The sequence below is a fragment of the Ammospiza nelsoni genome, chromosome 10, assembly GCF_027579445.1.
Source record: "Ammospiza nelsoni isolate bAmmNel1 chromosome 10, bAmmNel1.pri, whole genome shotgun sequence".
Taxonomy (NCBI): Eukaryota; Metazoa; Chordata; class Aves; order Passeriformes; family Passerellidae; genus Ammospiza; species Ammospiza nelsoni.
The window spans coordinates 7,048,410-7,061,525 of record NC_080642.1 but is presented as its reverse complement, the minus strand read 5'-3'; the positions used below and the strand labels follow the sequence as shown (position 1 = coordinate 7,061,525).

Here is a 13,116-nt window from a genome sequence, read left to right as displayed (position 1 = left end):
GTCTGCCCAATCTAGAAAAAGTCTGCACTAACAAAAATATGGGGCTAATGGGACTTAATTCATTTTCTGGCTACACAGGTTTACAACTGTGAAGTGCAGGATTTAATAATGATATCTGGAACAAGAACAACAACTGGAAAAAATGCATATTTCTTCTATGTTCCAGGCTGGCAGAGTGCAGATTATACTATTTAAACATCAAAACCTGCATAACTTTGTTTTAAATATATCTTGCATCATATTCCAGACAGAGTTGTACTTCCAGTTGTCTTTTACACATAAAGTGTAAAATAAACAGCTGCCTTTTAAAACCTTGCCTGTTCCAGTTAACTTGGAACAATGTTTTATATTCTGCATTTCCTACAAAGATGTCCTGTATTCATGCTCACTGATGAACTGCTGATACCACCACTTCTCAGTTTATTTCATTGCTTTTCCTAAACAGACTGCAGAGTTAGTCTGAGTTCTCTGAATGTTTCATGAAACAAAACCATAAAAATTCTGTTGCAGGAGGTGAGGAACCCCTACCACTTCAAAGAACAATACCTCATGTGCTGGGAGGAAATGAGGGAGCAAAATCCATCATTTACACATCATGTGTGCAGTAAACATTTAAACAACTGACAGCACTTTAGCCACAATAGTTTATTTTGAAAGTGACCTGATCTCCTGGAATTTCACTGGAACTGGTACCAGAGGAATCTCTTATTCTAATTCAGCACATGCATCATCATGGCAATATAGCAAATAATAGCAAGTAATTCTGTTGCTATGTGTATGTTATGACTGGGGATCATGATAGTGAAGTGAACATAAAAGGAACTCAAATTATGGGAGAGAAAATACCTCAGTATTAATTCTCTGCTGAAGACTACCAAACAAATTTAAAATTTCCAGTTGCTAAACCCAGTGATTTCACAAAGTTCCTTGACACAGACTAAGCAGAGATGAAAGGAACCCCGCAGCTATTCCCTCAGATTTTGAAGTCATATACCATTGTGCAGTCAAAGGACTCATCCCTTTGGTAAAGCAATTCCAAATTATTAAGTCAATCAAATACGTGCTAAAAAATAGTTTCTACATATTCACAATGGTCTTATTAAAAGATGACAATTGCAAAGAAAGAAAAGACTGCAAAACATCTCATCCAAGCCTTCTATCACAAGGAGATTGATTATATAACTCTTTCATAAAAGGAGCAGAACCTTAAACAACCTCTAAATATTAGTTCTGTCCCAGACCTCTTTCTTCTCACCAACCGTGCCCTATGTTTCCAGCTGGATTTACTATTTACAGTTAAATCATCATTATTCCAATTCTACAGTGTTGTTAACTTGTTATCTCAAACTGTGCACTCCCTATTATACCCCAAATAAAACTCTTTTACTTAAGAGAGGAAAAAACCTTATTTCACATCCTACTCCTCCTCCTCTTAGCCTGCAGGAATCATACTAGCTTATAGAAAATGAGTTAGATTTGACAGAATTGTTTATTAATTTCCAGTCATAATTTTTGTTCAGATGTATTGAGTCAAGTGACTTTGCACAAGTTCTTGAGAGCAAAATGGGTCTTGCAGAGCTTCCACCAGAGGTGTTTGGAAGCTGTCCCACTTGGCTTTGGGAATGAAGCTATAGCTTCAGACTGAGACAGCTTCTCAAGGGAGCACACGTGATGCAACAGTTACTGAGAGTCAATAAACAGAAACCCTTCCAGTGCCATTTCCATGCAAATGCTTCTCAAACTGGAACTCAGTTTACCACACTATTGGCATTTAAATGGGCATAAGACACAGCCCAGAGAGGGGAAATGTGAATATTTATGCTGATTGCCTTTTATAAGCTTATGTCCCTTTCTTTGCCATTTTTCCTGAACGCAGTAAAGTCTTCCCATTTTAACTCTGAAATCTGTTATTCCACCAACATAAGAATGAAAATATGGGGAAAGAGATGAAAGAGGAGTAGAACACTGTGAACTCAGCCAATATGGATTTACCTGCTTTACTATAGATTACTTTTTGGGCAAGTCTTCCTATAGCTGCTTCCTTGTCTGTAACCAACTCTCTCTGTGTTTCATCATATTCTTGTAAGAATGAGCTACTGAAGGTCATGAGTCAAAAGAGTTTGGATAATCACAGAGAACTTGATAAGAGGTTCCAAATGATGCAAATACAATATCAAAACAGAAGCTCAGGTTCTGAAATCTAGTCTGAACCCTGACAATGCTGCTTCCAGTTCAAGACTGAGAGCTTGTTCAGTTTTCCTCACCATGGCCAAACAGGCACTGCCTAAAGGAATTGTGTTTCCATTTATCTTAGATATATACTTGACTTTATTAAGCTCATAATAAAAAAAATACCATAAGATTTGATGAAAACAGAATTTTCTGTTTAAATATCAATCTTGTATTTGTCCATAGAACTGCCTCACCATAGGTTTCTTCATTATTTTTAATTATATATAAAATGCAAGACAAAACCTCACTAGAAAAAAGTAGAAAAGTATAGATGAGAAGAAAGACATATGCAGAAAACATGAACATAAAAGCCTGAGAAGGGAAAATCTGAAGTCATAAACAGATCCTATGTAAATCAAGAGCTCACAGTTGTATTGTGGAGCCTGGAACTCCCATGGTACCTTTGCATAGCTCTGTGTGCTCATTTTGAGAGGTAAAAAACCTTAGCGCTGCACGATTTAAAAAAAATAAAGCCAAGTTTTTCCCTTCATTTTTATTTTTAAGTTGCACAAAACAGGAAGATTTGTGGAGCATAAAGCCATTTGGAATAGGCTGCTTAGCTGGTGCTCTAATACATCAGCTGCTGGGGGATCTGGAGGGCAGCCAAGGCTCCCAGATCCAGCACATTCTGCAGCTCTCCCTGCTCCTTCTCCCAGCACAGGAGGACAACAGCTCCTCAAACTCCAAGTTCTCACTAATGCATCTTTCACAAAGCTTGCTTTAAAAAGGCCCTTCCAACCTATTAAAGATATTTAAAGTGCAGATTGGTGCTTCAAGATGTCCTGAGCTGGTGGGTTTTGGTTTTGTTTTGTTTTCAAACATTTCAATTCAAGAGCCCAGTGGGAAAGGTCAGGAGATCTGGCCATATTTTTGGCATTACATTTATAAATGTCATTCTGTTTCTCCTCAGCTAGAAAGGGAGATGCCCATGAAAGCAGTAATCCTGCCACACCTGTACCAGCACTGCCTGAAGATGACTCTTTTATCTATCAAATTTATTTATAAGGAAAGCTGTCTTAAAACTTCTGTTTTACAGAAGCTTAAATTTAAACATGCCCGTGCTGAGATGATTTCTGTGAACAGGGATGCATTGTAGTGTGTCAGTTAAAGCTGAAACAGCTTGGTAGGATCCTTGAAAAATAAATTACACAGACACAGGTCTGTGTAATGAAGGAATACTTTCTTCATGTATGCATGTTTAAAAAAAATGAAAATCTGATCATTTCTTTCTGCTCACTTTCTCACAAGAACAGATGCTATAAATATTCCTGAAAAGTGATTTTAGGACTCAAGTACTTTAAATATTTGTCAAAAGCAAACTTAAAATTATGAAATGGTTTTAGATAAAATCATTTTATTGCACAGATGACAACAAAGAATTTCTGCAATTAATCATTATAGTTTAAATACTGTTGTCAAAATGTTAAACATTTACACAGCACTGACTGTTGGGTTTTGATATGCAAGAACAAATTTGCAAATCACTGTAATGAAGAAAATAATTACAGAATTATAGAGTATTGCAATAAATAGTAATGTTTCAAGTGTGAACATGTGTTCATTCTGATCTGTCCATCAGGACCTGAAGGTGATCTGTTGGTCCCAAGTACTTTAAGCTTTATCCTGGATGAGCATGGTTACAAAGCTATATGCATCACTTGTTTTAAAAAATCAACTTTATGCTGCACTAAAAATTTACATTAAGATGCTCTTACAGTAATTTAATTAAATACTCATTACTAAGTACCACATCTAAATAGTGTGACTTGTACAAAATTGAATTTGGAACTATTTAGAAACAGCAGTAGAATAAAAGTATTTCCTTACAAAATCCTGCTAAATCAGCGTTCTCCTATGGAAATGTCTATTACTACTCATTATCTGATCCCAAAGGAAAAGCTTACAGAAATTGTTATTAAGTTTTGAACCCAATGCTGTTATAAGTATTTAGCATCAGGGGAATACTCTGAACTCTAGTCCTTATTTTGCTATGGAGATATTACCTAAAGGAAATGCTGCATTTTTTAATGTATCAAATAACAAAACATTGACATCTTTCTCAGTTTCTCTTAAGGAGTATGTTCCATTAAAACAAATAATACATTTTTTCCTTCATCAATTTACATTTGTCATAATTTGCACATGGGTTGTCATGTTCTGCATCACAATTGTTTCCATTTCTATATTGCAAATCAATAGGGGATAATGAAATTTATTTACTAAATTGTTAAACTGTGGTTTACATGAGAAAGTAACTGACTTTGCAAACCTCCACTACCAACAAACTCTTTGTTTTGGAGTTCTGACATGTCTAAAATGAGTTGTTACAGAATTACAAGGTTTGAGCAATAAACTGCTGTGCCAGGTAAATTCATATAGCACTTTGGCTTGCTAAGAAACAGCACTTAATATCAAAAGAGGCTAAGTAAATAGCACCTTAAAAATAATTCTTTAATGGGTATTGAAATAAATGTGCTGGAGATTTTAATTTCAGCTGCAGCTGAAAACAGTAACAAGGTCATCCTGACCACAGAAAAACTGGTTGTATTTCTCTACAATTCTTTGGCCTAATGGCTTCATAGGCAAGAATTGGGTACACAGTGGTCACTGCAGGAAAGAGAGACCAACATTTTCAAGGTTACCTACCTTACACAGGACAACAACTTAATTTCTAGTCGACAGAATAAAAGGCTACATTTTCCAGTGAATTGTTCCCCTGTGTACCTCTCCAGCAGAATCTGACAATTTAAACTATTCCACTGCATTGGCTTTCTCTTTGGCGTCCAGGAAATTGTTACCAAGTTGTAGTTTCAAAATGTTTCACACAGCATGGGCTAAACAGCCAGAAATGTCAACCTGACTTTCACACAGGAAAGTTTTTTAGGAAAGTTAAAGATCTAACTTTTAGGAAAGGCAAAGTTCTAACTTTTTTTTAAAAAAGTAGCATCAAACCACTTGCTTTGCCCAGCAAATAAACTAAGTCTGCTCATTAAAAACAACACAGAGGTATCCTTTGGGTTGCTTTTCTCCATAGTAGCATGGCCACTTTAAACTGGTGAGACAGATTTTATATTTGGTGTCAGCCACTCCCAGGGCTTTGCAGTTACGTGTGCGGAGGATGAACAGCAGGCACTAATACGAGTATCATGACTCTTTTCAGGCAGTAGGTGAAACCTTGAAGAAAAAGTGGCTCTGTCTTCAAAAAAGTGACCTGACCTTTGCTTTGGTGGGTTTTTACTCTGCAAGAAATAAAAAGCACTGCATGCTTTCCAATGCATCCTTCCTAGCTGATAAACAATTTTGTTCTAGCACTCAGCACAAAAGGACTACATTTGATAAAGACCAATAGCATGCTATTAGTGCTAGCTAATGATAGCTCATGTGTCATACTGGAAACAAGCTTCATAGACCTGGAATATGTCATGTGAATCATGAACAAACACATAATTGGCCCAGAACCTTTGATATGCTTACCAATTAAATGTAATTCTCATTGAATTTAATATATTTAATTTTACAATGACTTTGCAGTTCTTTGGATATCAAAGGCATCACAAGTCCAGCATGCTTATCATTTATGACACTTCTGCTCTGAGAATTTCTTACAGCATGCAAAGAACTCTCTGTAGGGTATCTGTGATGTGTTGCACAAGCAAGCTAATCTAATATTGACCTGACCAGTAATAAAACCTGTTTAGAACCTGCAATAGTACATAATGGTTTTACCTGCAATTAATGAAATGTTCCTGAAACCATCTGTAGTTTGGTATACACAATAGTGGGGGTTTACTTGACACAGAATATACTATACTGCTAGTGAAGATAACTCTTGTATATGATGTCTTAGCAAAGAACCCCTACTGTTAATAGACTTTTAAGGATTTAAATGTACTTAAGTCCAGTGTAAAATACTTCTTTTATGGAGCCAGATCCTGCAGTCTTTGCACAGCTAAAACTTCCATGGAAATCAATGGGAGCTTTTAAAGTGTAATAATAAGGACCTGCCCAGGGTCACTGGCATAATGCAGCTCTGCTGTGATGCTTTATGTGTAAGCTCCCACCTTCTCTGTCACTTGCAAGAGGCAGAGATCAAAATAAGACCAAAGATCAAGATACAGAAACCCATGTGAATCCAAGATGATAAAGACCCTCATTAAATAAAAAGAATGGTATCAAACAGCGTGGCACATAATATTGGTGCACTTTTTATTTGGCTAATTTATATTTAAAAATGTTAAAATATCTTAACCTTGTCCAGAATGTTTACAATATGTTAAGAGAAGTTTAAGAAAAGTGTATCTTAAAAAAAAATCCTTACAGTAAGTTCTACAACAATGATCATTTTAGGGAGAGCTGTAGCAATGCCTATGATGGCAGAATTTGGCTCCGTATGTTCTGTTAGCAAAAACCCAGACTGTTTATACGATGTGAATTGCTTTTAAAAATGTTACTAGAGCTATAAACTCTGTGGGTCCAGATTATACATTCAAATTTCAGGGAGAGTTTGCCTCAGTGAACAACAAGGAACTGTGCTTTATTTGAAAACTCCACTTGACACTATTTTTAAGAAAAACACAGAAAAAAAAACACAAAGCGGTATTTTGGGTACAAACTTGGATAACTAAAATTAAATCAACGGGCTGATCCTCCAACCCCTGCTGCTCTGGGGATCCTCTCCTGCAGAAGGTTGGCATGGGAGAACTTCCAGCAGGCCTTGGCCCAGCAGGAAAGTGCCGGATTCCTGTTGACTTCATTGGGGCAACTCGAACGAGCCACCAGACCACGGCTAGACCCCAACTGCCTCCTTAACCATTGGGTTGATGGACCACTTGTTACATTATTATTTTTGTTTTTACTATTTTTAACCAGTGTGTGTGTGTGTTCTGCTTCCAACCGAGCTTCGCTTCCAGGCGCAGGCACGGCCAGGTCCCGCGGGCCGGGTCGGGAGCGCGCGTGAGGGTGGCCGGAGCCCGCTGCTGACCTGGCGCCGTTGTTGGTTTCGCTGTTGTAGGGCAAAGGCGCTAGGGCGGCCGATAAGGCTGTGGCCATGGTGATGAAGGAGATTCCGAGAGAGGAGTCTGCAGAAGAAAAGCCCCTCCTTACTGTGGCATCCCAGGTGGGCAGAGCGCGGGGCTCTGAGGGGGCCGCGGGCGCCGCGCGAGTCCCCGGCCCCGCTGGGTGACCCATCCCGCTGCTTCACTGAGGGGGGAAAATAGCGTGGGGTGAATATTGGGGGTATAGATGGTTTGACATGAAGATTTAAACAAAAATGCATTTTTTCTCCTCAGTTCAGTTACCAGAAAGTTGTTTAAAGCCAGTTTAAAATCTCGGTTCTAATTCATGCCATCAATTGTCACACCATAAATACTCATTTGCAATTCATATATAAAATATTCCCATTCCGTGCATATGTAAAATAAGAAACAACCCGTTCACAGTAGTGTCATTTCCAATATCTCGGATCCCATTCCTAAGCTCTCACTGGGGTTCTGCTCCTGGTCTGGATCAGAATATGTGACTTGGCACATCTCATTGCTTTCATTTCTACACCTCCAGTCAAAGGAAGGACGTACGTCCCCACACTAAACCTTACACCTACCTTGGAGTAGCCACCAAGCATTTGGTGGTTCCATTAGTTCCTTAAAGACAGTGACTGAACCCTTCTGTAAACCACAGCACTCTTTTTATGAGAGTGGGTTTTATTCCCTCATGTTGCTGACATGAATTTGTTCCCCAGGCAAGTGCATTTAGTTTACTGCCGATATTTACTGCACATAAATGCTCCCAGCTCATCAGGAATGGAAATTGCTGGAAGCTGGTTTTACATGAGAGCCTTAAACTAAATCCACAGTCTTGTTTTATTCCTCTCATGATTTAGAATAACAGCTACTTTAGAAAGTAACAGTACTTTAGAAAGTTCTAAGATACACACACACCAGCACGTACTTCTCCAGCAGAGCATCGCAGATATGCTGCACTAATACACATTCTAGAAATATCATCTACTAATTTGGAAACCAGGTCTGGCACCTCCTCCTCCAGGCCCTGTTGAACACCAGGTTTTGTTCATGGTGAACTCCAATGTCTGTGAAGAAATTGCACAGAGGAAAAAGATGCTCTCTTTAAGGCATCATTTATAATTTTCCATTAAATGATTAACAAGCAATTAAAAACACACATAAAATGCCCCCCCCTCTAAACCTTCACTGCACCCCAAAAAAGATTGATGTGCAAAAATCTTCCATTGGCTTCAACAGGGCCAGGAGTTCAGCCTGGGTTCATTAAATGTTTAACACACCATTTGTAGTGGCTGTCTGTCAGTCTCCTCAGCAATAGTCTATGATAAATTTATGAGTAAAATGCTTGTGTCTGTTAGTCAGTGTAATTTCTTCCACTAAACACAAATACCTACTTCCCTGCTATGCACCAAAGGGGTGCAGAAGCCAAAAGGAAGCAGAATCAAGTGAAAAAGTGAGTATTTTCCATGGCCATCTCTGCATCATGTGTGTGTGATGTGCAGCTGTAAGACCACGTTGCATCCATCGTTTGTCCCTGACTGTGGCTGAAGTGTTGATTTGAGATGCTGTCCCTGCAGTGTGTCCGTGTGAGCCTCCATCCCCACCATCCGTGCAGGAACACGCTCTGCTGTGCCAGCCATCCCCATCCCAGTGTCTGTCTCTGCTCCCTACATGGTGAAACAGGTGGATATCATTGCTGCTCATGGGGTGGGACCAGTTCCAGATTCACTGCAAACTTCCCCAGCCAGATGGGTCAGGAGAACAAAGCCTGGTCTTTCCAAAGGTCCCAACACCACCAAACCCAGAGTGGGCAGGCCCACATCTTAAGAGTCATTTAATGCATTAGGTGTCCATGCTGCTCCAACCTTACAGCTACCTAAGAAAAACCTGAAATGAAAGGATCAAGCCCTTACAGCCCAATACTGGCTTTTCCAAGAGAAAAAACAAGTGAAATCCCTCATTTCCAAAGTCCTTGATGAAAGAATGATTAATCATGTCTGACTGTGGAGACAGACTCCACAGGAAGCATAATTGGAATCTGATACACAAAGATGAGTCTCTAAATCTGCTTTTTTGATAATGTACATACGCCCCTGAATTTGTAATTCAAAATACATATCTTTGCTCTTTTCCTCTGGAAAGTGATAAAAACACATCCAGCACAGAACAAGACAGATAAATAGCCCCATTTTATTGTAATGCTCCTAGCAAAACCCCAGCTTTTAAAATATGACACCTACTTTTTGAATAAGTGCTGTGAATGAAATTTAAATTATGTTTCCAATTCACAGATTATTTTATACCATCAGATATGGTTTTATAGCATCAAAACTGAAGGCAAATCTTCAAATAACATGAACCAAAAATGTACTGCAGACTCCTGTGGGGCTGTGGCAGTATATGGCAACTGGGAACCTCAATCACCATTCCAGCAGTAATGAGTGTACTACAGTAGGCAGAGGAGTATTGCTGGTAATTGAATGGACCTCTCAGTATCTATTTTTTGTAATCCTGTCTCCCTGTCTCAATTACCTTCTATAAAAGTCACTTTCTTCACACTTACTGGTGTGAAAAAGGATTCAGTAGTTGCCAAATTTAATACTTTAAGCATCAAGAGAGCGATCTTTCAGTTCTAATAGGATTTTGTAGAATATAACTCTATCCGTGTTGCTGTCTCCCTTTATCTTTTAAAAGATAATTCATGAGACTGGGACAAATAAAAAAAAGGTATTTTTTTCGTATGAATTGAACCTAAATAACGTGCAAGAAAGCTTGCTGAAGGTTCAAAGATTACCTGAATATTAAGCTATGAACCAATTACTTCTACCAGAAGTAGAGAAATAAATTAGAAAAATTATGCATAAATTTGGTTTAAATTGCAAAATAAAACTTTTGTTTTAACCTCTTCATAGCTACTTTGCATTTGTCAGGAGAAAAAAAATCTTACTTCAGAATTACTTCCTAATGAGAAATTTAAACCTAAATATGCCCTGAAGTCAAAGTTTAATTGTGCAGTCAGCTATGAAATTCCCAATTTACTACAGGTCAGTGAACTTCAAAGGATCTGATTCAATCACACACTTTGACCCAGACTTACACTTTAAATTATGATTAACTGCTTTATTGAGCAGTAAAAAAATTCATGCTTAAATGCTTTGCCAGCAAAAACAAAAGAAATCTCACCGTGTCACTGGAGTTATTTGTCCCAGATCCATCACACCTAATTTAGGTTCCTTATTAGAGTACACAGGTTGGAAAGATACTCATGGTAGGATCCCTATAAAGCCAACAGAAGGAAGAACTGCAGTGGTCCATGAAAGTCCTATGGCAAATACACTCTGGAATTATACAGAACAGAAATTGGAGTCCATGAAAACTTCACCAACAGCAAAAAGAAAAGCAAAGTTTATCTTGAAAGCCATTCCCCACTTTTGCTTTTATCTGAAAAATATTGGAGCTGCCTACTCAGAATTTATGGGACCCTCACAGACATTGCTCAGAGCACAGTTTTGATCTCAAGCACTTATGATTTAAAAAGTTAGCCCATAAAACACTTAGGGTTTAGAATTTGAATTGGAAAGAAGAAATTTAAAAAGCTGGAATTACATTATAAGAAAAACCCTGAAATTCATCCTCCCCTGTGAAAAATGCAGGCTACAGCACATGTCAGAAAAAGAGATATGTTTCATGACTACCCCCCAATTAACTCCACCAGATGCTTAAGGCTTTTTTAGGGTCTATAAGGTATTAGTTAGTATTCAAAGTAGGAACTATTATTTTTTTAAGGGAACTTCATTTGCATGCTGATACTTAGTTGATCTAAGCACATTTATATTTGCTTAAGGGCTTGTGAATAAAATACTTCAACATTTCCACTGCCTAAATTTCACTGTTTTGGTGTTTTGGTTTTCATTTGCTTTTTTGTATGTTTGTATGTATGTATATATGTGTATATGTGTTTATTTACTTTTTTTGGCAGTGGTGGTATATTTCTGCTTAGGTCTAGTTTGGTTTTTTTTCTTGCTTGCTTTGTTAGGCTTTTCTTATATTTGTTTTGTTCTGTGGCTTTTTTGTGGGTTTTGGTGGGTTGTCTGGGGTTTTTTAAGTCTCTAACAGGAGATTTTTAAATGCTTCCATTCAATTTTATAAAGGAAACAGATTAAAGATAGCTAATATTCAGCTCCCAATGTTGTTAGTAGATTTTCTGATGTGTGTATCAAGGGCTCACTACATGGATTTGATTGTATAATCACAGTTTTCCATATAAACTTAACAGTCCCATTTGAATCAATCATGTTCATTCTAAGCTTCTTAGCATTAGGCTTGCACTGACTTCCAGCCCACTCCATAAATGTGTTCTCAATAAGATTAAAACAGAATGGTGGGAGGTTCCTGTGGATGCAATTAGCTTCCCTTCTCTTTTACACCTACCTAAACCAGAGTTCATTCTGTTTTATCTAAGTTAAATATGTTCAGGTAAAAAGGCAAAAATCATCCCAGTTGTAATTATTGTCATTATCAAAGTCTGGAGTGCAAGAATTCATTGTACATTCCTATCTGCCTTCTGAGAATAGTGGCAATTCCCTCACTGATCTTAGGATAACTAGGCTTGAGATCCTACTTCTTGGATTCTTTTTAAAGGACTAATGATACGTTTATTAGCAGTCTGTTCTATACATCTCAAATCTGATTTATTACAGAAGCTTTGACTACTTTATCAGGAGACACATCCTCAGTCCTATTGATAACTCATTTCAATCTACCATTGGGACAGGGTAAATACACAAAGAGCAAAAAAAAATAAATATAAAAATGAATAAATGCATGCTTAGCAGTACAAATATTAATTGATTCTTTACTTCTAAGTTAAATATTGCTCAACATTTATTGCTTTTAGGACCATATGCATAATTTCAGCAGAAATATTCTCATGAGTACAATAAAATTGCCTTGACAATATCCTTAAGAGTCATAAATTGCCTGCTTTCCTGAAGTTATGTAGATCTCTCTGTCATATAAATTAAATACATTTTTCACAAAATTACAATTTTAGTTTGAAATTACCATGGGAATTGATGATGTATTTTTTTAATAAAGTTAAAAAATTACCCATACCATTTCATAACTGCAAAATTCCTTACTATTCCTTAAGGACCAAAAGATTGGACAACCTTTTTTTTTGCGAATTATATAATATGTAAGTTTAGCTCTGGTTTTTATATTAATTTATAGGAGTTACTTTTTAGAAAATTTTTGGGTCTTCATTAATACTCCAAGCCTGAATATACTGCCCTATTAAAGAGTTGCAAACCATGTGCTACAGTTCTAGATTCACTGAATTTGCTGTTTTTCCAGTGAAACTGCTCTGCTGAATTGCAATTCACTAACAGCTTATGAGTTTCAAGCTTTCCAATTTGCTGAAAACATCCCAAAGCAACCAGACATGCCATGACAGGGAAAGGCCATTTAACAAGAACTTGTGATTTGGTTCCTATGACCAGACACAGTAACACATCCAAAACCACAGCCTAACTCTAGATATGCTGCAGAACTTCATTTGAGAAGAAAAATCTACAGTGAGGACAAGAAAAAAAAATCCATGTGGTTTTCAAGCAATTACAGTCCATATGCAAAAATAGAGGGATCTCAAATTATCTGTGGTGATGACAAAATGCTGTCTAGGATCACTGCTGTAGATCTTCAGCCTAGACAATGATATGGGGCAGGTGAGAGGCTAACACAGAAATCACCAGCTATCACCACAAAGAAAACTCATGGCCAGATGAGAAATAAAATCTTCTACCACCCAGGAGGGAGAGGCACTCCATTTTTGATAATAGTTTCCTTTAACTTAAAGAAGTGCATG

At 37.5% G+C, this 13,116-nt stretch overlaps 1 protein-coding gene across 4 annotated transcripts in view; it reads left to right on the top strand.

Annotated features, from left to right (window-relative positions):
* PEX5L (peroxisomal biogenesis factor 5 like) overlaps positions 1 to 13,116 on the top strand; it is a 102,423-nt gene that overhangs the window by 55,351 nt on the left and 33,956 nt on the right. For 3 of the 4 annotated variants that reach the window (XM_059479082.1, XM_059479081.1, XM_059479080.1), the window contains exon 2: positions 7,244 to 7,348. In XM_059479082.1, coding sequence (XP_059335065.1) covers positions 7,244 to 7,348 — 105 coding nt within the window. Of the gene's footprint in view, positions 1 to 7,243; positions 7,349 to 8,664; positions 8,704 to 13,116 lie in introns of all 4 variants that reach the window. The other variant, XM_059479079.1, reaches the window with a different exon arrangement.